General features: G+C 40.3%; 1 protein-coding gene across 1 annotated transcript in view; it reads left to right on the top strand.

Annotated features, from left to right (window-relative positions):
* ctbp2l (C-terminal binding protein 2, like) overlaps positions 1–27118 on the top strand; it is a gene marked incomplete at its 5' end in the record, with an annotated part of 49462 nt that overhangs the window by 14136 nt on the left and 8208 nt on the right. The window contains 5 exon segments of the mRNA NM_001015064.2: positions 2711–4156; positions 22098–22252; positions 23447–23591; positions 26106–26312; positions 26689–26903. Of these exon segments, the coding sequence (NP_001015064.2) occupies positions 2731–4156; positions 22098–22252; positions 23447–23591; positions 26106–26312; positions 26689–26903 (2148 nt within the window).

Raw genomic sequence — 27118 nt, 5'->3', positions numbered from 1 at the left:
TAGTCTTATTTCAAACCTACGGCAAGATTATTAAACTTATACAAATGCTCCACTCAGGCAGATAATTGTGCTTGTTTTATGGAAAAACTTACCTTTTTGACTAATTTTTTTCTGAAAACAAAACAATGTTTTTAACTTGTTAAATGCTTCTTGATTAAAATTTTTCTTTTGATATTTTGACTAAAACAAGACCTTTTGGTTTGCAGTATGCATTGTAAAACCTCTACAAAAAGAAAGGTGCATCAAATGAATGGCTTGCATCCACAACTTTTCAATATTTTGACAAACAACCTGTTGGAGAGGGGTGGATGACATTAATAAAGGCCACATCTGATTGGTTAGATGTGGATAAACAACTTATGCATGCATCATACAAATAAATCTAATTTAATTCATTGAAACTTCTCTGTGAAATGGAAAACTCTAGAAAATGCTTCTTGATTTCAGAAATTTTAGATATTTTGATTTAAAACAAAAAGTAAGAAAAGCCTTTTTTTGCAGTGTACATTGTAAAAGCGCTAAAAACTAAAAATGCATCAAATAATTCAATTCAATTCATGTTTATTTATTTAGCGCTATTTACAATATAAATTGTGTCAAAGCAGTTTAACATGACTCTAGTAAAGTCCAAATTGCAAATAATGACTTGCATCCACACTTTTTAGATATTTTGACTTAAAAGCAACACAAAAAGCAAAGCATTTTAGTTTGTTTGCAGTGTGCATTATATTAAATCAATGTGCAAATATTTTACCTAAAAACTCTCTGCTGGAGAGGTGAGGATGACCATCAAATGTGTAAAGGCCACTTCTGATTGGTCAGATTTAAATAAACAACCTATACAAACTGAAAAAATGGGTAACACTTTAGAATAACTATCCGTTATAACTAGTTAATAGACCATTAATAAACTGGTAGTTAACAAGTTATAAATGACTTGTTAAATTAAAGTTAAAGGTTTGTTAATTATTTATAACTGTGCCTTATAGATTGCTAATAGATAACTTACAAGCTGTTAGTTAACAAGTCGTAAAAGACTTCTTAACTGTATTTTAATGATTTATAACTATACCTAATACATTAGTAATAGATCATGAACAAGCGGTTAGTAAATAACTTAATAAAGACTTGTTAAGTAGCAGTTAATAGTGTATATATATGTTATTGGGATGTTATTCTAAAGTTGTGGCTAGTTTTCATTTATTAACTGTTAGTAAATGAGGAATAGTTGCAACTTTAGAATAACGCCCCAATACCATGCTAAATATAATAATTAACGCTTGACTAATATATTTACTCACACCTTACAGATCAGTTGTTCATCGTTTGTTAACCATCTACTAATACCAGTGAAACTTTGTAGAACAGCAAATGGATGGAACAAGTTCAAGCTACAGAAATTTGATGTGATAATTAAAATATAAAATGTTTGTATCTTAACCTTGTTCCACTTATAGGCTTTTCTGTGTGCTGTGTTTTACCAAAGAAACTCCACAGATGAAATGTTGAACATTGTGTTTAATGTATAGAAACACACATACTGAACCATCACATGGCAGTACAGGAGTATACAAGAATACAAACCCATGAAGTGCTAAACATGAAAACAAAATAAATAAATAACAATTTTTCTTAAAGTTCTACAAAGTTTCACTAATGTTATTATATGGTGAACAACTGATCTGTAAAGTGTGAGTAAATATATTAGTTAAGCGTTTGTTATTAGCTTACGTATGTTATGGGGACGTTATTCTAAAGTTGCAACTATTCCTCATTTACTAACAGTTAATAAATTAAAAATGGCTGCAACTTTAGAATAACGTCCCAATAACATATATACACTATTAACTGATACGTAACAAGTCTTATTAAGTTATTTACTAAGCGCTTGTTCATGATCTATTACTAATTTATTAGGTATAGTTATAAATCATTAAAATACAGTTAAGAAGTCATTTACGACTTGTTAACTAACAGCTTGTAAGTTATCTATTAGCCATCTATAAGGCACAGTTATAAATAGTTAACAAACCTTTAACTTTTATTTAATAAGTCATTTATAACTTCATAACTACCAGTTTATTAATGGTCTACTAACTAGTTATAACGGATAGTTATTCTAAAGTGTTACCAAAAAATGTTTTCACATTAATTAATTAATTAATTTGTTTTATTTTATTTTATTTTATTTATTTATTTATTTTTTATTTATTTATTTTTTATTATTTATTTATGTATTTATGTATGTATTTATTTATTTATTTATTTATTTATTATTTATTTATGTATTTATTTATTTATTTATTTATTTATTTATTTATTTATTTATTTATTTATTTGTTTATTGTGGTTGCAAACAATTGATTTGGGCTGAATTCAAACAAGCATATTAAATGTAGTGATGTTGAATTTAAGCAAAACTTCATTTGTTTGTTTAAATTCAGTCCATATAAATAGTTTGCAACCACTTACCTTAAACAAACTTTAAAAATCCAATGAAGCATTGTTTCCAGTGCATGCAGCACAATAATAAATCTAATTTAATTCATTGCATCTTCTCTGTGAAATGGAAAAACTCTAGAAAATGCTTCTTGATTCCAGAATTTTTAGATATTTTGACTAGAAGCAAGACTTTTTGGTTTGCAGTGTGCACTGTAAAAGCACTTCAAAAATAAAGATGCCTCAAATTAATGGCTTGCATCCACAATAGGGTGAACAGCACTCCTCCTCATGATGGCAGTGCGAGGCACGGTTCCTCCTCCGGATTATTACCCGTTTGACATCGCCCTCTCGGCCCAGCCACCAGAAGACCTGCAGGGCTTTTATAAGGCAAACCAGCACATGCTGAGCAGATCCGGCTCGCATTACGGCCTCTCCAGGACTGCATGGGATCAGACTCGAGCGGCTACTCCCGGTCCTCCTCCACCTCCTCCACCGCCCCCTCCACCCCCTCCTCCACCCCCGCCCTCGGCTCACGAGATCAGCCGCATGTACAGGGATTCCCTCTCCATCAAGATGATCCCAGACACTCAGCGCATTCGCAGTAGAGCCGCTTCTCCAGCCTGCTTCGGCGTTGAATCTGGCTATCCCGGTCACTCCATTCCCGCAGACCTGAACGGATATTCCCTGGAGTCCTGTCAGCCGGCCTCCACCTGCATCGTGGTGGATCCCACAGCCTCAGGTATGGACGGGAATATTCCCCGGGGAACTCTTTCCTATGGTTCTGTGGTGACTCAAAGGATGCCGTATGACCCTGCGTATGATCCAGGATCTGCTATGGTGCATGCATCACCTGCTCCGCTGAACACAGGTATGCCAGCGCACCATCCTTCAGCGGGAGTCGACCCCAAGAGAAACGTGGATCCAAATTTTCTTGCACTCCTTCGCTCTGAGGGTCTGTCAGAAAGCACCATTACTCTACTCCTACAGCAAGGGTTTGATTCCACATCGATGCTTGCCATGATGGAAGATCATGACGTCCGTTCTGTGGCTCCCAATTTGGGTCAAGCACGAGTGTTATCCCGAATTGTGCTGAATTGCAAGACTGGAGCGACTGTAATGCGCGGTCGCTCCAATAGCTTCAGCCACCGTAATGATCTCTACATGCAGCCGCAGAGTCTGGGTATGGACGCACAGCTCATGCAGCAGCCTCCGAATGCTTTGCAGTCTGTTTCTCCGAGGATGGGAGAGTTTTTGGGTCGTAGACCCAGCAGTGCACCATCGCAGCATCTACTGGAAACCACTACATATCCTGCAAGTCGTCCGATTGGAGGTCTCGCGGTTAGTCCGGGCGGTTACACCAATGCTTTGCCTCAATCGCGTCCATTATCAATGTATAATGCTCACACCGGTCTGGCCATGTCTGCTCTGCCGGCTCAGCAACAGCCTCCGATGACTCCAGGAGCGGCTCCGAAGACGTTTTCCGGCACGTACACGCCGATGGAGCTGATGAAGCGTCCTCCCAACCTGCCTCCGCTGTCTCCGGCTCACAGTCCGCATCTGAGCCCTCAGTTGATGCGCAAAGGAGCAGCGGTGGAAAATGCCGTCATTCCAGCATCCTCCGCCGTCCAGACGCAGAATATTAATGCCAATAACAAGCAGACCCGCAGAACCGGACCTCCAGTCATCGTGTCCACCATGGCTTCACCGGAAACAAGTAATGATGCAACTGCTCTACTTTTCTCTATCTCTTTATGCCTGTAGATTTACCTGTCGTTGTGCTTGTCAATAATATATATATATATATATATATATATATATATATATATATATATATATATATATATATATATATATATATATATATATATAAATAAATAAAATTATAATAGTTATAACCATATAACAAGTAATGATGCAAATATTCTGCTTTTCTCTACATCTGCTTTTTAGGATTTACTGTTGTTTGTGTTTGTGCTTGTCAATATTATAAAATAGAAGTATTTAAAAAATAAATTATATATATATATATATATATATATATATATATATATATATATATATATATATATATATATATATATATATATATATATATATATATATATATATATATTACACAATATTATTATTATTATCAAATATTATCAATATTACATTGATAATAATTGATAATAATATTATTATAATTGTGATATTATTATTATTATTATTATTATTATTATTATTATTATTATTAATATTACACAACATCAGTATTTTAATTACTGTATATATAATAATATACATTATAATAGCTGTAATTGCATAATCATATCCATCATGGCTTCAAATAAGTAATGAAGCAACTTTTGTGCTTTTCTCTACCTTTCTATGATTATTATAATTGTATAAAGGTGTCCACAATGGTTTAAATAGCTTTACCAGTCACTTGTGCTTGTCAATATTGTAATATATTTGAATTTAATATAATAAAAAAATAAATATATAAATATATATATATATATATATATATATATATATATATATATATATATATATATATATATATATATATATATATTATAATAATTATAATCATACAATAATATCCACCATGGCTTCACATTAAACAAGTAATGATCAAACTATTCTGCTTTTCTCTACATCGCTACATTTGTTGTTGTAGTTTTAACTGTCTTATGTGCTTGTCAATATTACACAATAGCAGTATTTTAATTACTGTATATATAATAATATACATTATAATAGCTGTAATTGTATAATCATATCGATCATGGCTTCAAACAAGTAATGAAGCAACTATTCGTTTGTCAATATTATACAACTGCAGTATTTTTAATTAGATATAATAAATATATAGATATATTAATATAAATATAATTGTACAATCATATCCATCATGGCTTCACTTAGAAACAAGTAAGGATGCAACTGCTTTCCTTGTCTGTCTTTGTCACTTGTGCTTGTCAATATTACACAATGGCAGTATTTTTAAAATATATAACAATATATAACATAATAATTATAATTGCATAATCATATCCACAATGGTTAATCTGAAACAAACCACAATATATCTATTCTGCCTTTCTCTACATCTCTTTTTGGTTGCAGTTTTGGTTGCAGACAACTTCTGCTTGTCAATATTATAATACAGCAGTATATTATATATTGTAATATGTATAAATGTGGGCGGCATGGTGGCTCAGTGGGTAGCACGTTCGCCTCACAGCAAGAAGGTTACTGGTTTGAGTCCTGGATGAGTTGGTGTTTCTGTGTGGAGTTTGCATGTTCTCCCCTTGTTGATATGGGTTTGCTCCGGTTTCCCCCACAGTCCAAACACATGTGGTATAAGGGAATTGGGTTGCATCCGCTGCGTAAAAACATATGCTGGATAAGTTGGCGGTTCATTCCACTGTGGCGACCCCTGATTTATAAAGGCTCTAAGCCAAAAAGGAAATGAATGAATGACTTGTATAATCACATCCTTTATAGCTTCACCTGAAACAATAACAATGCATCTATTCTGCTTTCCTCACCTCTCCGCTGGCTGTAGTTTTATCCGTCATTTGTGCTCGTCAATATTGATCTATTGTTTATTCTGTGGTACTCGAAATGCTGCAAGTTTACAGTCATTCCCAGCACTCTTTCTCAGTATTTACAGTATTCACAGTATTCAGAGTGTTTATGGCCATATGCACAGTAAGGAAGCAGGTTGCATGTAAAATGAAACTCCTACATTGCTGTCCACACTGAATGCCCAAAAAGGTTCAAGCAGGTATAATAAACATAATATGATTCATCAATGATTTGTCAATTGGAATGTGCATGCAAAAAAGCAAACAATAGCTACATATAAGTGAAGTAAAGCTGTATTCATGCATGTTGTGGAGTGTAAATGCAAAATATGAAAGCTCTGCGACTTTATATACGTGCATATGAACCTCCCTCTATCAGTACACATGAGGCGTGCAAAGCAGATTTGGCTAAGAGCTCTGTTTTTAGACCAGGACACTATTTATATGCCCTTTCTAGTGGGATTCAGTGTTTGTGATCCAGGCTGAACTTCCTGAATGACTTGAGGAGACTCACCTTCATCAACAAGTCTTTGCTGAAGCTTAAGGGACAAAGAAACCCTTTTATTTTTATACATTAAATCAATTTGCCAACAAATACAGGGAGTACACCCCTCACAAATCTCTCATTTAAAATATTATAGGATGCTTTAAAATATTATATTTGTACATATACATTAGATTAGTCAGTACTAAAGCCAAATCTGACTAAATAAGTTGTAATACTCACTCCCAGGGCCAGTTTTTATGAGGTGGGTTGTTAGCTCAACCCCCAGCCTGGAGGACCAAGACATACACACATACACTACGGCCCATTTAGCTTACCCAATCCCCCTATAGCGCATGTGTTTGGTCTGTGGGGGAAACCGGAGCACCCGGAGGAAACCCACGCCAACACGGAGAGAACATGCAAACTCCACACAGAAACACCAACTGACCCAGCCGAGACTCAAACCAGAGGCCTTCCTGCTGTGAGGTGATTGTGCTACCCACTGCGCCACCGTTGTCGCCCAAATAAGTTATAATGGTCCAAAATTAGTACACCCATATTTATATGTTAGGGGAAAAATATTAAATTAAAAAATAAAAAGAGCAAAATTCTAAAGACACAAAACGTTTATAAATATTTTATTGAAATTTTGTAGTTTGTAATATTTTTCCAATATTTTGCATGAATTTAAATGTATTATCTTTCTATTTTTAAAGATGTTCAGTGACTAAAATATTGTTTTAATAAATATATCTGTTTAATAAATCTGTTTTGTTCAAATGCACCAGCATATACGACCTATATTCACTGAGAAATGGAAGAAAATATTCATTTTCAATATCGGGTGAACTCATTTATACTGAGCACAGTCTGACAACAGCAATAGTATAAATCAACTCCTTGTTCAAGCTCTTGTTCTCTCCAGACTTGCCTAATGCAACTCTCTACTAGCCGGGCTTCCAGCTGACTCTATCAAGCCTCTTCAGCTGCTCCAGAACGCAGCAGCTCGAGTGGTCTTTAATGAACCTAAAAGAGCACATGTCACTCCGCTGCTCATCCGTTTGCACTGGCTGCCAGTTGCTGCTCGCATCAAATTCAAAGCTCTGATGTTTGATACAAAGCAACTTCTGGCTTTGCTCCTTCTTATCTGCTCTCACTTCTGCAGATGTATGTGTCCTCCAGAAACTTGCGTTCTGTGAATGAACGTCGCCTCGTGGTTCCATCCCAAAGAGGGAAGAAATCACTTTCCCGAACTCTCGCGCTCAATCTGCCCAGTTGGTGGAATGAACTCCCTAACTGCATCAGAACGGCAGAGTCACTCGCTGTCTTCAAGAAACCACTAAACACTCAACTATTTAGTCTCCACTTCACTTCCTAATCTGCAATTGCCTCTCTGGATATCACACTAACTGTACCCAAAAAAAAAAAATTTACTAATACTTTCCTTCTTAGACTTTACACACCTGAAACTCGCCTACAGCACTTATTCATTGTTGCTCTTATAGTTGTGTAAGTTGCTTCTTTGTCCTCATTTGTAAGTCGCTTTGGATAAAAGCATCTGCTAAATGACTAAATGTAAATGTAAATAACTAATAATCGCAGTACAAATCACAATCGCCTCACAGCAAGAAGGTCACTGGTTTGGGTCAGTTGGTGTTTCTGTGTGGAGTTTGCATGTTCTCCCCGTGTTGGCGTGGGTTTCCTCCAGTGCAAACACATGTGGTACAGGGGAATTGGGTTGCATCCACTGCGTAAAAACATATGCTGGATAAGTTGGCGGTTCATTCCGCTGTGGCGACCCCTGCACTATAGAGAAATTGGGTAGGCTAAAATTGTCTGTTGTGTATGAGTGTGAATGAGAGTGTATGGTTGTTTCCCAGAGATAGGTTGCAGCTTGAAGGGCATCCACTGCGTAAAACATATGCTGGAATAGTTGTCGGTTCAACAAAAGATCAATATTAATAAAGGGACTAATCCGAAAAGAAAATGAATGAATGAATGAATGAATGGATGATTTTGAATGAGAAATGATTGAATGAGTTTGAACAAAAAGTAAATGTCATTTGTGTGCATTTGATTAAGCAAATTGCACTACTGTGGCTCCAAAGGAGCTGAATGTTAGCCAGACAAGAGGTGACGTTACCTAGTTCTTCGGTTTTTTCTTTAAAGAGTCTATCATTATATTTTCTGGTAAATAAATTCAGTAAAATAATTACACAGTCTTAAAACTCATTCATTCATTTTCTTTTTGACTTAGTCCCTTTATTAATCCGGGGTCACCACAGCGGAATGAACCGCCAACTTATCCAGCACGTGTTTTATGCAGCAGATGCCCTTCCAGCCGCAACCCATGTCTGGGAAACATCCACACACACAATCACACACACATTCACACACACACTCATACACTATGGACAATTTAGCCTCCTCAATTCACCTGCACCGCATGTCTTTGGGCTGTGGGGGAAACCGGAGCACCCGGAGGAAACCAACATGAACACAGGGAGAACATGCAAACTCCACACAGAAACGCCAACTGACCCAGCCGAGACTCGAACCAGCGACCTTCTTGCTGTGAGGACAGGACCTTCAGGCTGTGAGGATAGCGGAGGTTAGTCGTGGACGTAAGTTAAGAGCCCGGGCGGGGGTTGGTTGTCGCGGACGAAAGTGAAGAGCATTGGGGAGTCGCGGAACAAAGTGAAACAGCAGACAGGGGAGGAGGGCGGGTGAGTAGGGGGATTGGTAAAATGAGGTGCTGGATCAGATATCTGAGGTTCTGGATCCGGCATGTTCCAGCACAAATTAAGCCCACGGTTATACATCTTACATCTTGTTTTACCCTTGAACAACTTAATGAATGCTGAAGTCTCTTTAACAGTTTTGTAATATTACAACATCAATGCTGTAAAAACAACCGTGTGAAATGGAAAATAGTCACATTAAGCTTCACCAGAAGATCATCGTTGGCTATGAAACTCTGTGCATAGAGCCCGTTACGAATTATAAGGATAATTATACATTATGCTATTACTTTTTACAAATGTAAGTGGATTGAACAATTACGCTGACCCAAAAACTGAATCTGAAGAGTTGTGTTGTTTCAGCTCATTTTAATGGTGTAGTTTGAACAAACCTGCGTTTGCAGTGCATTTTCTAAATAGTTTTCAGGATGATCTGATGCTGAGTGCTTCTCTCGCGTTCCTTTCCTCTGCCAGTATGAATGTGTGTATGCAGAGGTGTGAATGGGCTCTCGTAAATATGCAAATTTATGAACAGATTTTGAGTTTTGGGGTGTATGATGAAGTGTGTGCGCGTGTGTGTGTGTGTGTGTGTGTGTGTGTGTGTGTGTGTATGTGTGTACATTTGCATATATGTAGCATTGCATAGACAAGCATGTTTACAGTATGTTTGCCATTTGTTTACTTATTTAAAATAAGCTAAACCACACAGGCGACATGATGGCTCAGTGGTCAGCACTGTGGCCTCACAGCAAGAAAGTTGCTGGTTTGAGTCCCGGCTGGGTCAGTTGGTGTTTCTGTGTGGAGTTTGCATGTTCTCCCCGTGTTGGCGTGGGTTTCCTCCGGGTGCTCCGGTTTTACCCACAGTCCAAACACATGCGCTATAGGGGAACTGATCAACTAAATTGGCCGTAGTGTATGAGTGAGTGTGTGTGTGTGTGTGTGAATGAGTGTGTATGGGTGTTTCCCAGTACTGGGTTGCAGCTGGAAAGGAATATGCTGTGTAAAACATTTGCTGGAATAGTTGGCGATTCATTCCACTGTGGCGACCCCTGATGAACAAAGGGACTAAGCCAAAAAGAAAACAAATAAATAAACAACAGCATTCTTGAGTTTTATTTATTTTTTTGGCACAGCTTAATTGTTTTATGTTTAATTTATTTAAATTTGTAAAACTAATAAGGCAACTCATTTTCTTCATGTTGTCTCAACTCAAGATTGATTGTGTGGACCCAGCATTTTTATTTTTACAGTCGGAAAAAAAAGATTTGTTGGATTTTTCAATTGTTTTAAGGTAAGTGGCTTCCAAACAATGTATGAGGGCTGAATTTAACCAAACACATTATATCTAGTCACGCTCAGCCTCAGCTGTTCTTTAAATTCAGCCCATTTCAGTTGTTTGGAAAACCTTTACCTTTAAACAACAAAGCAAATCCAATGAGGAAATATTTCAGTGCATGTGGATTTCTCTTTCTGTTCAAGTGAAAAGTGTGTGTGTGTGTCCAGTTTGAGCTGAGCGCTGTACCTCACTGCAGGCCTAATCATAGTCTTAGATCCTGAAATCTCATTAGTGTTAATAGGATGTGCAGAGACACAAGAGCGCGTCACACAGTTGAGGATCTACACTCCAGAAAATACTCTCACACACACACTGACGCAACTTTGTGGTGAACGAGCGTGTTTGATGAGTGTGTGTGTTTGACGAGTGTGTGTGTTTGACCAGTGTGTGTGTTTGACCAGTGTGTGTGTTTGACCAGTGTGTGTGTTTGACCAGTGTGTGTGTTTGACCGGTGTGTGTTGGTGAAATGGTGGAGTGTTTTCAGGTGAACTCCTCTAAAGAGCCTGTCGAGCTGCTGGTGATGGAGGTTGTGGTGGTGATGTTGTGTTTGGGCAGTCTGTGTTCAGATCTGCTGATGTGTACGGCAGACTCTCAGTGTTACTGTGGAGTTGAAATAACGTTGATTTAACGTTGAATCAACCATCAAGCTGTTTTACAGCAGACAGTTGGAGAAAGTTCTAGAAAGGTCAAAAAGGTCAGCTTCCCTTCCTTCCTTCCTTTCTTCCTTCATTTATTTCTTTTTTAATTTTATAAAAACTTTTTTCCTCCCGTCTTTCCTTCCATCCTTCCTTCCTTGTTTTTATCCTTCCTTCCTTCCTGTTCTTTTTTCCTTCCTTCCGTTTCTTTCCTTCCTTCCTTCCTTCCTTCCTTCCTTCCTTCCTCCCTTCCTTCCTTCCTTCTTTCATTCCTACCTTAATTTCTTTCTTTCTTTCTTTTTTTTCTTTATTTCTTTCTTTCTTTCTTTCCTTCCGTTTTTTTCTTCCTTTTTCCCATTCCTTCCTTCCTTCCTTCCTTCTTTCTTTCTTTCCTTCCTTTCTTCCTTAATTTCTTTCTTTCTTTTCTTTTTTCTTTTTTTCTTCCTTTATTGCTTCTTTTCTTCTCATTTCTTTTTTTATTTCACTTTTTTTCTCCTGTCTTTCATTCCTTCCGTTTCCTTCCTTCCTTCCTTCCATTTATTTCCTTCCTTCTGTTTCTTTCCTTCCTTCCTTCAGTTTCTTTCCTGTCTTCCTTCCTTCCTTCCTTAATTTCCTCCTCTTTTTCTTTCCTTCATTTCTTTTTTATTTTTCCTTTCTTCTTTTCTTTCTTTTTTTTCTTTCTTTTACTTCGTTAATTTCTTTCTTTTTTCATTTTTTTCTTTTTACTTTCCCCATCTTTCCTTCCCTCCCTTCCTTCCTTAAATAATTTGTTTCTTTTTCTTCCTTTCTTTCCTTCATTTCTTTCTTTTTAAATTTCTTTCTTTTTTCTTTCTTTTTTCTTTTTCTTTCCTTCTTTATTTTTTTTCTTTCCTTCATTTTGTCATTTTAAATTTTTTTTCTTCCTTCTTTCTTCCTTCCTTAATTTCTTTTTTTCTCTCTTTCCATCTTCTCTCGTGTGTGTTCATCTGCTGCTTGTTGCCATGTGTACACCAGGTCTGTTGCCAGGCAACATCAGTTACAGTGTCATCATACAGTGGAATTAATGCACACAGGAGTTGAGGACCGTCACTGATCCGTCTGCATCTCTGCTTAAAAATACACACAAATGTCTTTTACAGAAGTCCAGTAGTTGTGTGTGTATTCGTGCGTGTGTGTGTGTGTGTTTGTGTTGAGTGGGAGGTGCCCTGCGGTGCCTGTCTTAAACTCTTGGTTGGTTGGTTTCATAAGTAGTGTATTAACAGCATTGTTAAACAGAGCAGCGTCTGCAGCTCACCGGCAAACACACACCGCCCGCAGCACGATGGATCACACCGCAGGTCAGTGTGTGTGTGTGTGTGTGTGTGTATGTGTGTGTGTGAGAGAGAGACACGTGACCTGCTCCAGGATCAGCTGAACTGCTTACAGACCTGAACACCTGTGGCTGCAGTGCATGATGGGTAATGAAGACATGCGTGGACGGGTTAATTAGCTTATCTTGAGCACACAGAAAGACAGAAGAGATTACAGACGTGTGTGTGTGTGTGTGTGTGTGTGTGTGTGTGTGTGTGTGTGTGTCCCTGAACACTCACTTTTAAGACCAGTTTGATTGTTTGATTTGCTTTCGCAAACAGGTTTGGTGTGATGTGATCATGATTTTAGTAGTGCGTTTGGATGTCAGCAGTGTGTATGTGTGTGTGTGTGTGTGTGTGTGTGTGTGTGTGTGTGTGTGTGTGTGTGTGTGTGTGTGTGTGGATGGAGGTCAGTGTGAATAATTCATCCATTGTAAATGGAACAGCCCCTGGATATTGAATATCCGCACAGACTGTGTGTGTGTGTGTGTGTGTGTGTGTGTGTGTGTGTGTGTGTGTTGTCTCTAATTCACACTATAATTCCATGATGAGTTCACATCACTTAGAGTTCCTGTGCAGTGATTTTTAATGTGCAGTGCTTAATGCAATGTTTGAGATAATCATGAAGAAAGGGCGGTGCATAGAGTTGCTCCTCCCCTTTATAAAAGAACAGCCAATAGCGTTTGGTGTTTTCCTCACAGCTCTGTCAGCGAGTGTTTGAGCTCAAAAGCCTCAAGTGAAAAGCAAATGTTAAACATCTTAAAGTGGGCGGGGCTTGTCAGATACTAGAGAGCATTTAATTGGTCAGAAAAATGACAGTACACTTATTCAAACGCATCACAGATATTTACATTAGATATCGCCTACACGGTTGTTGTCTATTGGAAGGAATGCGTCAGTAGAGCTATTTTAGTACAGGGTAGCGCTCCTTTAAAATGAATGTGGAACCAAGGTGCAGTGGGGCACTGGCCATTGTTTTTATGTCACAGCCTTATTCCAAAATGGATTAAATTCATTAACTTCCTCAACATTCTACACACAATCCCCCATAATGACGATGTGAAAAAAAGTTTTTGAAATTGTAGCAAATTAAGAATAAAAAGCTGATAAATCACCTGTACATCAGTATTCACAAGCTTTGCTCAACACTTTGTTGATGCCCCTTCGGCATAGTCAGGATAGAGGGAAAGATGAATGCAGCAATGTACAGAGACATCCTGAATGAAGACCTGCACAAGAGTGCTCTCCACCTCAGACTGGGGCGACGCTTCATCTTCCAGCAGGACAATAACCCAAAAGCACACCGCCAGAATATCAATGGAGTGGCACAGCCAGAGCCCAGACCTAAATCCTATTGAACATCTCTGGAGAGATCTGAAAATGGCTGCACACCGTCACTTCCCATCCAACCTGATAGAGCTTGAGAGGTGCTGCAAAGAGGAACGGGCAGAAATTCTCAAAGACAGGTGAGCAGAGCTTGTGGTGTCATATTCAAGAAGACTTGAGGCTGTAATCCAGGGGTCACCAAACTTGTTCCTGAAGGGCTGGTGTCCTGCAGATCTTAGCTCCAACCCTAATCAAACACACCTGAACAGCTACTCAAGGTCTTACTAGGTATAGTTGAAACATACAAGCAGGTGGGTTGAAGCAAGTTACAGCTAAACCCTGCAGGAACACCTGCCCCCCCAGGACCGAGATTGGTGACCCCTGCTGTAATCGCATCAACATCAAGGTGCATCAACAAATTATTGAGCAAAGCCTGTGAATACTGATGTACAGGTGATTTTACTTTTACTAATGTTTTATTTTTAATAAATATGCAGCAATTTCTAAAACTCTCTCTTCACATTGTCATTATGGGGGATTGTGTAAAGAATGTTGAGGAAATCAATAAGTTTAATTAATTTAGGAATAAGGCTGTAAAATAAAAACATGGAAAAAGTGAAGCGTAATCAATACTTCCCACATGCACTGTACAATGGTATATAGCAATCGTAATATTCTGCAGTTTCGGGTGGACAGAATGCACATCGAGGCCCAGGCACTGTTATGTTATTAGGCAACCTTATAAGTTACTTCAGAAACTAACTGTTATTTCACTTAGCTGACAATAATACAAGTTTCTGACAGTGCAGCGTCTTGTTAACATATTTCATTTACATTTTTTGCAGATTTTATTCAATAAAACTAGCATAGACCTTTTATTTAGTGAGTTGGTGCTGCTTTGTCTGATGGTGAATGCAGTAAGTGACTGTATTATCATCAATAACGTGACCTGTTGAGCACAAAAGTTCAGAACATACAAAAACGTAAAAAACTAAATCTTCCCTGTGAAATGTTCTGCGTTTGTGCTTTGTTTTCTTTGTTTGCTCATTACTACACTCAAGCATCTCCAGCATCTTCAGCATCTTCCGCATGTTTGCTCATTACTACACTCCAGTGTCTCCCAACTCACTTGCCCATACTTCAAATACATTTGTTGAGCCTGTTCGAAACAGCTCCCACTGTCGCACAGGTTCGTAAAGCTCACTGTAAACCCTAATGTTGTCTTTACTTGAACGATTAAGTAAAGTTGACTGAACACAACTTAAAATTTTGCATTTTGGTCCTATCACTTAAAAAATATGAGTTAATTTAACTTAATTTAACTCTACCATAAAAACTGTACCGTACAATGCATAAACTTAAGATTTCAAGTGTAGTGAGCTCAAAATCATAATTAATCCTTTGAAAAAAATAAGTAATGCTCACAAACTTGACTGTAATATTCTAATATGTGCAACTTCTAAGTTACAAGGTTTTTAAATCAGAAAATAAATGGCTTCAGTTATAATTATTCATCATAGTGTGAATAAATGGCCACTTATTTATTGTTTAAAATTTATTTAAACATTTCTTTCACAGTATATTATTACACACACACACACACACACACACACACACTCACACACACACACACAAACACACATACACACATATATTTATATATATATATATATATATATATATATATATATATATATATATATATATATATATACTTACTACTACGTAAGTTGGTGAACTTAACAATTTAACTTAAATATGCAAGTTTTGGGAGACTCCATTACTGAATTAAATTGACGCAACGAGTTTATTCAATTAATTTAGTTTAGTCAACTCATTAGGGTTTTCAGTGCTCTAGAGACTCTAGAAATTAAAAAATCACCAGGAATTGATCAAATTGACCCTTATTTCTGACGTTTGGCAGCTGATCTTCTTGCATAACCTATAGCCTCTTTATTTAACTTAAGTCTCACTCCTAATGTGATACCTAAAATGTGGAAATCTGCAATGGTTACCCTATTATTAAAAAGAGGAGATCCTGCAGACCCAAATAATTACCGTCCTATTTCCAGACTGTCAGTTTTAGCAAAGATCTTTGAATCATTGACAAATGACCAACTAAAACAATATGTGTCAGTTAATAATATTCTTCAGGATTACCGTTCAGGGTTCAGATCGGGACACAGTACTGTTACTGCAGCTATGCTAGTCTTAAACAATATCACATCATCTTTAGACAGTAAACAGTCCTGCGCTGCTCTATTAATGGATTTATCCAAAGCTTTTGACTCTGTAGATCATAAACTAATGTTACAGAGACTTATGCCCCATTCACACGAGGCGTCAGCATCAACGCTTCCCATTCACTTTAAATGGGTGACATCAGGCATTGCCAAACTGCATAGTGAATCAGTCGATGGAAGCGTCAGCCAATCAGATCGCTGTATGCAAACACAGCAGCTAGACAGTGGCCTATTGCTGACTACATTTCATTGGCTGACGCTGCTATGACGATCGCTTCAGCCCCAACTTCAGACACGCCTTCAGTCAAGTGTTGATGCTGAAGCCTCGTGTGAATGGGGCGTTGGGCTTTTAGGTTGTAGTCAACCTGCTCTAAACTGGTTTGAAAACTGCTTTTCAGCGCGCACTCAATGAGGGACTGGTGAAAATTATAATTCGTCCTTTCTTTATGTCAACACTGAGATTCCCCAAGGATTAAGGTCATGGAATAGAATCAGCTAAAACTCACCTGTATGCCGATGACACAATAATATATACAGCGGCACATTCCTTAAGCCAAGCTGTACAGTATTTACAGAACGCTTTTCACGTATTACAGTGTACGTTGCAGGACTTAAAATTGGTTTTAAATTAAAAAAAGATACAGGATTTTTAGCCATGTTCAAATATAAAGAGTTAGCTTTTACAAATCTCTAGGTATTTAGATTGATGAGAGATTAGCCTTTGATATACACATTGACAAGTTACTGAAAAAGTTTAGGCCAAAATTAGGTTTCTTACACCGGTCAAACAATTGTTGTCCTGTGATGAAGCATACTGCAGGGGAGTTCTGGAGACCTACCAGAGCTCGAACTCCCCTCTCGCCCTTCTAATAGGAGGGAGCCCCAGGCTCAAGGATATTACGAGCTCAGGGCTCTCTCCCGGGACAGCATGCTAAATACGCTTTATTAATTATCAGCTAAGTGTGAACTCTTGAATTGATTATGTTGATCTATATATATATATATATATGCATTCAGCTGCTACTTAGAAAACTAGAGTCTGTTGATCATGCAGCAGTACACTTCATCACAGGCGCAGACTCACGGACACATCACTGTATTTTTTATGATTCCTTAGACTGGATATTTTTATATCAAAGGAGAAAATTAAACCTGTGCTTATTTATTTATTTATTTATTTATTTATTTTAAAGGCTCTCTTAGGTAAATTACCATCCTAACTTTCTAATTTGTTAACATTTCACATAAATAACCAACACTAGATCTGGTTCCTGTATTAGTCCCAAGGGTTTTATCAGAACTTGGCAAACATGTTTTCTCCTTTTATGCTCCCAAGGCTTGGAGTGACCTGCAAAATCAGCTCAGTCTTGACACACTTCCGACTCTGAGTACTTTTAAAAATCTTCTGTACAACATCTTAAAGGACTCTTGTAATGGTTTTTTGATGGTTTTAATGATCTTTTTATGAACGGTGATTTTGTGGTTTTGTTTTTGTGATTTTTATGTGAAACTTTATGTGCTGCCTGCCATCTTGACCAGATCTCACTGGAAGAAGATCTCCAGACTGAGATCTCCTGGCCAAATGAAGGAACTAATAATAATAATAATAATAATAATAATAATAATAATAATAATAATAATAATCTTGGGTGAAGCAGTAGTTATGTTGTCGCCTCACAGCAAGAAGGTCGCTGGGTCGCTGGTTCGAGTTTCGGCTCAGTTGGCGTTTCTGTGTGGAGTTTGCATGTTCTCCCTGCCTTCGCGTGGGTTTCCTCCGGGTGCTCCCGTTTCCCCCACAGTCCAAACACATGCGGTACAGGTGAATTGGGTAGGCTAAATTGTCCGTAGTGTATGAGTGTGTGTGTGAATGTTTCCCAGAGATGGGTTGCGGCTGGAAGGGCATCCGCTGTGTAAAAACTTGCTGGATAAGTTGGCGGTTCATTCCGCTGTAGCGACCCCGGATTAATAAAGGTATTAAGCCGACAAGAAAATGAATGAATGAATAATAATCTTTACATTGACTTTAGTCTTGACCAGTGAGGTTGAATGGTATTTGTCCTGGGAGCCCTGTACAAATGTGGCAGTGCTATTGATGCATGCTCAGGGTCCATATGCGATATCTTGTGTATATATCTATGCAAGCACACGAGCCTGTGTTAATGCACATTTTGAAGTATCGAATCAGAAAAAATGAGTTATGAAAAGGCAAATAAATGAATTAAAAGAGCTAAAGCTTAAAATGGCCGAGGGAAACACATTTGAGGAATGAACATTGTTTTGGCTTTTTTATGCATGTATCTTGTATCTTTTGCCAGTATTTATATGTAGATAAAGCACTATGAGATGTTCCTTTTAAGGGCACTGTATTAAATAAAGTCCATTATTATTATTATTATAAACATGAAATCCAACTGAACACATTGATGTTGTTAGGGCACATTGCTTGTTCATCTGTGCATGTTATTAAGAGCAAAAAAATAGTTTGCCCTTGCAATCTTTAATCGAGATCTGAAAAGGTCGAGATCTGTTTGTTCTCAGTTAAATTCTCAGATTAGGTCAGTCTGAGGTAGTGGGCGGGGCTAACACACTTAACCACGCCCCTTCAGCTGTCACTATGACATCAAAGGCATGGTGAGGGGGAGGAGTCTGTTAGCTTGTGATAACTCTCCCCAAACCCTTTTCCCCATCTTTCTGAATGACACGCCTACTTTACTATATCCAATCAGCTCGCAGCTTCTGGCTCATGCAGACTTTAAACTCACCTGACTCCATTATGCTTGCATTGTTTGCTGTCTAAGTTTCCAATACAACATTCAGCCACTCTGATAATGCAGATAATTCTTTCTTTTTTTGTGAACTTTGAAATGATTTGCTTCAGATTAGGATGGAAAACAGGCTTAAGCTGGATTTATACTTTCGCCTGATGCTGCATGGCGCATCTCCCCTGACTGTGTGTGCACCTCATGAAGCGGATAATGCTTTTATACTTGCTGTGTTCGCCGTTTTGATATTGTTTAAAATGCCAGGGGGCGCTCTAAAGAAACTGGCCATAAAGTCAGACGGATAAACAGAGAAGTTAAGTTTCCGGGAACTACGTCATGTCAAAATAATATAAAAAGATTTTTAAACTAATTATTTTTATACATTATTGTAATAATTATAAAGATTTTTATCAGCATCTAAGATGTTTTTTAAATCAAACTTTGATGCGTCACTTGCTTCTGTTCATATCTCAGACAGTTCTACCCATGAAAGTTAAATATTATTGACAACAGAACATGAGGTGCTCTACCATTACATTTTTTATTATGGCAAGAAAAAAAGTTAAAAAAAAAAAAGAGTAGATTTACTAAATAATACAGATTTAGCAGATTTATGCCGCTCCACAATTGACACATGACTGTCTGGCTAGTTTCTGTTCTCTACTTATGCAAAAAATGCAATAATGCTCCAATATTCCTGACTATTATCACCAATAAAGAAACAGACATCAGTATACTGTAAAGCCATAGTTAGGGCCAGACGGAATCTGCAGACGTTTTTTGCTATTTCTGCAGAGAATTTTGGGAGTATCATAACTAAAACCTCAATATATGAAATAAATAAATAAATATATCTTTTTAACTTTTTTTAATGTTTAAAATGCAAATCCAATTATATTCACTTCATTTGGTAAACAAAGCAGATCTCTCATGTAATATCTCTACTAAAAGACAGAAAAATGACTGTACACACTGCATTGTACATAAATCAGATGAACATTTTTCGTTAGTCAATAATATTACCGTAATTAATAAAAAAACTAAATAAATACAGATTTACACACGTTTACTCAAGTAAATAAACAGAATTAATGATGGGCTAAACATCTGCGCAGATTCCGTGTGGGCCTACCGATAGGGTCAGATATTCCTTCCCTGTTATCAAAGCAATAGTTTGCTCCTTAATTATAGTTTTGTAACTATTAAATTGTTTTAAATTTAAAACTGTAATATCTACATCAGTGTAAAACCTGCAAATGGAGGAAAAACACACTCAGTAATAGTGTATCCGGGTCACTTTTGCCATGGCCTCTTTTGGCTTTAACAAACTCATCCCTCAGGGTTTTCCAGACTTTTAAACAAAGTCTTTCCTTCTTTCTCACGGCTGTTGCCATTTCTAGCCAATAATTATTGATCATCTGGATATCTCTATGATCACAGATTATAAAGATGTATGTATATGTAACCCCGCCGGTCCTACACCACCCAACCTGCTTCGAGCTGGGATCGAACCGGCGACCTTCTGCATGGGAGTCGGTTGCGCTACCAGCTCGGAGCAGGTTGGGTGGCGTAGGTCCGGCGGGATTACATTGGTGCCGTGACCCGGATGGGAGTGAGGTGTAGGGGGGTGAGTGTAACGGAGGCCGGCTAGTAAGTGCTATACAGGTAAACCTCACTCCTCTGACCTCTAAAGGTGCTCAAGCAACAGACGCTAGAGGTCATGGTCTTTAGCCTCCTTGGTGGAGCAACTGACTCCCATGCGGAAGGTCGCTGGTTCGATCCCAGCTCGGAGCGGGTTGGGTGGTGTAGGACCGGCGGGGTTACATATATATATATTGGAGGACAGCTAGTAAGTGCTGTGCAGGTAAACCTCACTCCTCTGACCTCTAAAGGTGCTCTAGCGACAGACACTAGAAGCCATGGTCATTAGCCTCCTTGTTAGAGCAACCGACTCCCATGCGGAAGGTTGCTGGTTCGATCCCAGCTCGGAGCGGGTTGGGTGGTGTAGGACCGGCGGGGTTACATATAGTCATACCTGTTTCAGATAGAATCTCTTCAAAGTGCTTTAGATTCAACTCAAATCAAATGCGGCGCCTCGCGCACTGTTCGCTCGACTCAAAAAAAAAAAAAAAAAAAAGCGCTCCGCCAGCCTTCATGTCGCCTTCATGTCGCGCACCCAAAGCAAATCTCCACAAACACAGCGATGACGTCACATTCGCCACGTGCATTCAAGCGAACTAGCGGACATGTCGAGTATAAAGCGGGCTGATAGATGGAGAGAGGCGATCAGTGAACAGGAGTTTCAGCAGAGCGACTCTTGATCTGATGAGTGACTTAAACTGACGTCAGACTCGAAGAGCAGTTGTTGATGCTGGGAGTAAACAATCCATTTAATTCTTAGATTTAACTATACTGTACAACATATCTGCTCATGAACAGCTTCCCTGTTTTGGGATTGACAAGTGTTTTGTGTTTATATCCGGTGGTGAATTGCATTATGGGATGTTGATCTCTGAAGTTTAACAAAGTGACTTTTACTGGCATGTTAATGGTTTGAAATAATATCAGAAATAGTATCTAGTGTAATAAGTCTGTTTTATGATATACTTGTATATATAACATGTAATATACAACACCAACCCAGACAATATACAGTAGCACTGCACACTGTTACCAGTGTTTGAATTCAGCTTCTGATTGGCTCATTCTCTCCCATCATTTCGTGAACCTCCTGTATGATGTCACTGGGTTAAAGATGCTCTCAAATCTTCTTAAGTGCTTTAGGATGAACTGTGTGTGTGTGTGTGTGTGTGTGTGTGTGTGTGTGTGTGTGTGTGTGTGTGTGTGTGTGTGTGTGTGTGTGTGTGTGTGTGCGTGCATGTGTGCATGTGTGTGTGACCCACCAACTATTCCAGCATGTTTTACATAGCGGATGCCCTTCCAGCTGCAACCCAGCATTGGGAAACACCCATACACACTCATACACTATGGCCATTGTAGTTGATCAGTTCCCCTATAGCACATGTGTTTGGACTGTGGGGGAAACCGGAGCACCCGGAGGAAACCCACACCAACACGGGGATAACATGCAAACTCCACCCAGAAACACCAACTGACCCAGCTGGGACTCGAACCAGAGACCTTCTTGCTGAACGCTTGCTCTTGTGATTTACCAATGCATGTTTCACTCTCCCACTGTGTGTGTGTGTGTGCGTGCAGGTATCCGCCCTCAGCTGGTGAACGGGCCTCTTCATCCTCGTCCTCTGGTGGCTCTGCTGGACGGCCGGGACTGTACGGTGGAGATGCCCATCCTTAAAGATCTGGCAACCGTTGCCTTCTGTGACGCCCAGTCCACACAGGAGATCCATGAGAAGGTCACACACACACAAGCACACTAACACAAGCACACTCACACACACACACGCACAGAAACACTCAAACATAGACACATATGCACAGACACACACACACACACACTAACACAAGCACACAAACACACTAATACAAGCACACACACTAACACAAGCACACAAACACACTAATACAAGCACACACACTAACACAATCATACACACTAACACAAACACATACACAGACATGCACAGAGACACTCATAGAAACACATGCACAGAGACACACACTCACACACACACACACACACACACACCCAAACACACTAATACAAGCACACACACTCACTCACAAACACACACACGCACACACACACACACACACGCACAGAGACGCTCAAACACACGTGCACACAGACACTCAAACATAGACACACTAACACAAGCACACACACATACACACACACATGCACAGAGAGACACACACACTCACACACACAAACACACTAATACAAGCACACACACTCACTCACAAACACACACACACATGCACAGAGACGCACAAACATAAACACACTTGCAATGACACATGCTCACACACACACACGAGTACAGAGACACTCAAACAACACGTGCACACAAAAACACACACATTAACGCAGGCACAAACACACATTAACACAAGCACACACACACACACACACACACACAAGCATACATTAACACAAGCACACACACACAAATACACACATGTGCACACATGCGCACACACTCACACACACACACACACACACACACACACCCAAACACTAACGCGTACACATGCGCATACACGTGCACACAGACACTCACACACACATGTGCACACAGACACTAACACAAGCACACACGTACAGAGATACACACATGTGCACAGACACACACACGCACACACACACAAACACTAACGCATACACACGCGCATACACGTGCACACAGACACTCACACACACATGTGCACACAGACACTAACACAAGCACACAAGTACAGAGATACACACATGTGCACACACACACACACACAGTGTTCAGCAGAAGAAAGGTATTTGTAAGAGTTTACAACCACTTGAGTGTGAGGAAATGATGAGGAAGTGCTCATTTTTGCATGAACTGACCCTTCAATGTTAATGTAATGCTGTGTGTGTGTGTGTGTGTGTGTGTGTGTGTGTGTGTGTTCAGGTGCTGAACGAGGCTGTCGGTGCTCTGATGTATCACACCATCACACTCACCCGAGAAGATCTGGAGAAGTTTAAAGCTCTGAGAATCGTCATCCGCATCGGCAGCGGATACGACAACATCGACATTAAAGCAGCCGGAGAGATGGGTAACACACACCAGCACACACACTCATGCTCATGCTGTACTAGCGGCTTCTCTGTGTGTGCGGTCATACTGCTGATACTGGGATGTGAACAACTGCATCAATTACACTGTTAGAGGAGACCTATCCTGCCTCTTTCCGCAAGCTGTAAATGCGTCTCTGCTGTCTCTAGAGTGTGTGTGTGTGTGTGTGTGTGTGAGCAGAGAACAGCACACAGATAGTGTTCTCCAGCTCTCTGAAACTGACTCGTTCAGGCTTTGATCCTAATAGTGGTGTTTTGGTGACTGTCGCTTTTAATGCAAATGAGATTCAGAAGAGGGCGGAGCTACAGACAGCTGTGCGTCATCATAGTGACAGATGTAAAGCCTGGTTTATAATTCTGCGTCAAGTGACCGGGGTAACTCACGGCGCATGCAACGCGCGTGGCTGTGCATTTACACTTCTGCGCGCTGTCTCTGTGGGTCTGCATTATAACTTCTGAAACGCTAGTTGGCAGTGAGGTGTAAATGTTCCTCTGTGTCGAGTTTATTCGCTGCTTTTTTGATTTTCCTGAACACTTCCGGGATGTACAAGTGGCTCAAACTCGCTCATTTTGAGGCAGGAACCGGCGGACGTGCAGCAACTTTAACTATGAGGTAAACACAAAACAAAACTTTCCATCCGGAGCTCCTTCACTGGACTTCACACTTGTAAACAATCGCTCCATTGGGCTAGCGCCATTCGCGCGGCTCTCGGTCCCGCCCAGACTCGTCAGCGCTACCAAGCCGACCAATCACAGAGCTTGCTCTACGTGTCATTGCGACGTGTAGTTACATTTTTTGAGAGGGCTATGCGTAGGGCTATGCGTCGATGCCATAGCATACACGTGCGCTTGACGCAGAAGTATGAATCAGCCTTTAGTCCGAACCCGACTGCTCCTGCTTAAATTCAGCATTTGTTGTCCGGCTGCCCGACCTGCCCTGTTTTCTACCCGCAGCACCTGTTCCTGCTAAAGAGCAGTGGGAGAACAAAACCAAAAAACACCCAGCTGTACAAAGTCCAGACAGCATTTAACAAGCTGTCTGTATAAACACACACACACACACACACACAAGCACCAGGCAAGTGACACACATCTCTCATTCACACACACATACACCTCTTATTCTTGCGCACACACACACACACACACTCACGCACCCACGCGCACGCACACACAGCAACATTCACATTCAACATTCACTGTCTCATTCACACACATACATATGTGTGCTCGCTTGCTCGGGTATCGGGAGCGATACTGTTAGACTGCCTGCTCCCGTCCTAAATTAAACCAGTTACCGACTGCTCCCGCGCTTTTTTCGGAAATTCATTCCTGTGTCGAAAGAAATCTGGTTGGTACAGCTGTGTGAATGCAGACCTGTGCTTCAGTGTGAGTGTGTTGATGCTTCTGTCAGTCTATGTGGCTCCTGTCGCTGATCATCTAGAACTCCACATCTGTAATCCTCTTAGTCTATGCTGACATCATCTTTAGCAGCTCAAACACTCTAATGGCTAATGGACAGACGGCTGCTTCTCACTCAGGCCTGCTGGACATGCTAATGAGATGGAGACTAATGGGCGGGGCTTTCCCCCTCTGATGACACGTACAAAGGGAGAATGCCAATCACAGTGCTTCATGGCACAGAGAAATCAGTGATTAGAGACGAGTTCTTAAAATTATTGTGTTTAGAAATATGTTGAAGAAATCCAACCCAAGCTTATTCTGAAAACGTAGCCCCGCGGATGTTTTCTGGAGGTCGCGATTTACATGGCCGGAATTTCGTATGGCTGCATTTCGTTTTTTTTCAAGCGAATGCTATGGGGCGGTGTGACGCCGCTCCTCTTCGCACTCGCCGACTGGGCTGACAGCTCACCTTTGCGTGGAGGGCTCTCCCGCTGCAACTAGTCTGTCCGGTTAGCTCGTCGTGTTACGTCAGCGGAGCGGAGGCCCAGAGGAGGAGGAGCCGGCTGCGTTCGACGACCAGGTTCGAGTCCGGGGAAGAGCAGTTCCAGAAATCAGGTAAGACAAAACACAGAATCCAAAAAATAAAAGCGAACGAGTTTGTGACAAGGCAAACGTGGTGAAATCTGAAAACTCGGTCAAAATCGGTCAGGGCTTTTCTTTTTCTGCACAAATTTTGTAAATCATCGCTTGGGTTTAGGAAAGAAGGAGGAGGGTGGCCGGGTCGGCTGATTGGCCGGCCGCCCTGTCAATCGTTCAGTCGTTCAGTAGCTTGACATCGGCCTCCGGCGGCCTTTGAGAGACGTTCAAGAGGTGGAAAAGCGCAGCACAGCGACCTCTCGTGGATTTGCGAAAAAACAAAAACTGCACAAATACGTTCCTCCCGGGGGTGATTTCGCGATCTTCAGAAACGTCCACGGGGCTACGTTTCCAAAATGAGCCTGGGTTGGAGAAAAAAATATACAGGAGGGCTAAAATATCTGTAAACAAACCTGTGTGTGTGTGTGTGTGTGTGTGTGTGTGTGTGTTTGCAGGTATTGCGGTGTGTAATATCCCGTCAGCAGCAGTGGAGGAGACGGCGGACTCGACTCTGTGTCACGTGTTGAATCTGTACCGCAGGAACACGTGGTTATACCAGGCTCTGCGCGAGGGCACGCGTGTGCAGAGTGTGGAGCAGATCCGAGAGGTGGCGTCCGGAGCCGCACGCATCCGCGGAGAAACACTCGGACTCATCGGCTTCGGTTAGACTCACACACACACACTCTTAACCCTGCTGTACGGTTCAGACTGACTCCCCTGTGGTGATGTTGCTGCTGTTTTTGCTCCATTGACTTCCATTATAATCACATGTATTGATTGCACAGTCATGACAGCAGATGTCAGGTGTTCTTGACTGCTGCTGGTTTCCCCTGTTGGGATTAAGAGGCACAATGTGTCATTAATACTGTTGATTATCTGCTGTCGTGACTTTACAGTCAGTAAATGAGATTATAATGGAAGTCAATGGAGCAAAAACAGCAGCAACATCACCAAAGGACAGTCAGTCTGTTAAGTGTTTCCTCTGAGCAGAGCTGAGTGTTGGTGTGTGTGTGTGTGTGTGTGTGTGTGTGTGCGCAGGTCGGTCGGGTCAGGCCGTCGCCGTCCGGGCCAAAGTGTTCGGCTTCAACGTGATCTTCTACGACCCGTACCTGCAGGACGGTCTGGAGCGCTCGCTGGGTGTTCAGCGCGTTTACACACTGCAGGACCTGCTGTACCAGAGCGACTGTGTGTCCCTGCACTGCAACCTGAACGAACACAACCACCACCTCATCAACGACTTCACCATCAAACAGGTGTGTGTGTGTGTGAGTGTGTGTCAGTGCCTGTGTGTTTGCACTGTATGTTTTTATGTCAGTAAGCTTGTGTGTGTTTGTGTGTCAGTGTGTATGTGTGTGTGTCGTTGTGTATATATGTGTGAGTGAGTGTTTGTGTGTGTTAGTGTCTTATGTCAGTATGAATCAGTATATGTATATGTCAGTAAATCTGTGTGTGTGTGTAAGTTTGAGCA

This window comes from Danio rerio, chromosome 12 (assembly GCF_052040795.2).
Source record: "Danio rerio strain M-AB ecotype USA chromosome 12, GRCz13ab, whole genome shotgun sequence".
In the NCBI taxonomy this organism is placed as follows: Eukaryota; Metazoa; Chordata; class Actinopteri; order Cypriniformes; family Danionidae; genus Danio; species Danio rerio.
Note: the sequence above shows the minus strand (reverse complement) of the source record. Positions and strands in the feature narration are given on the sequence as shown.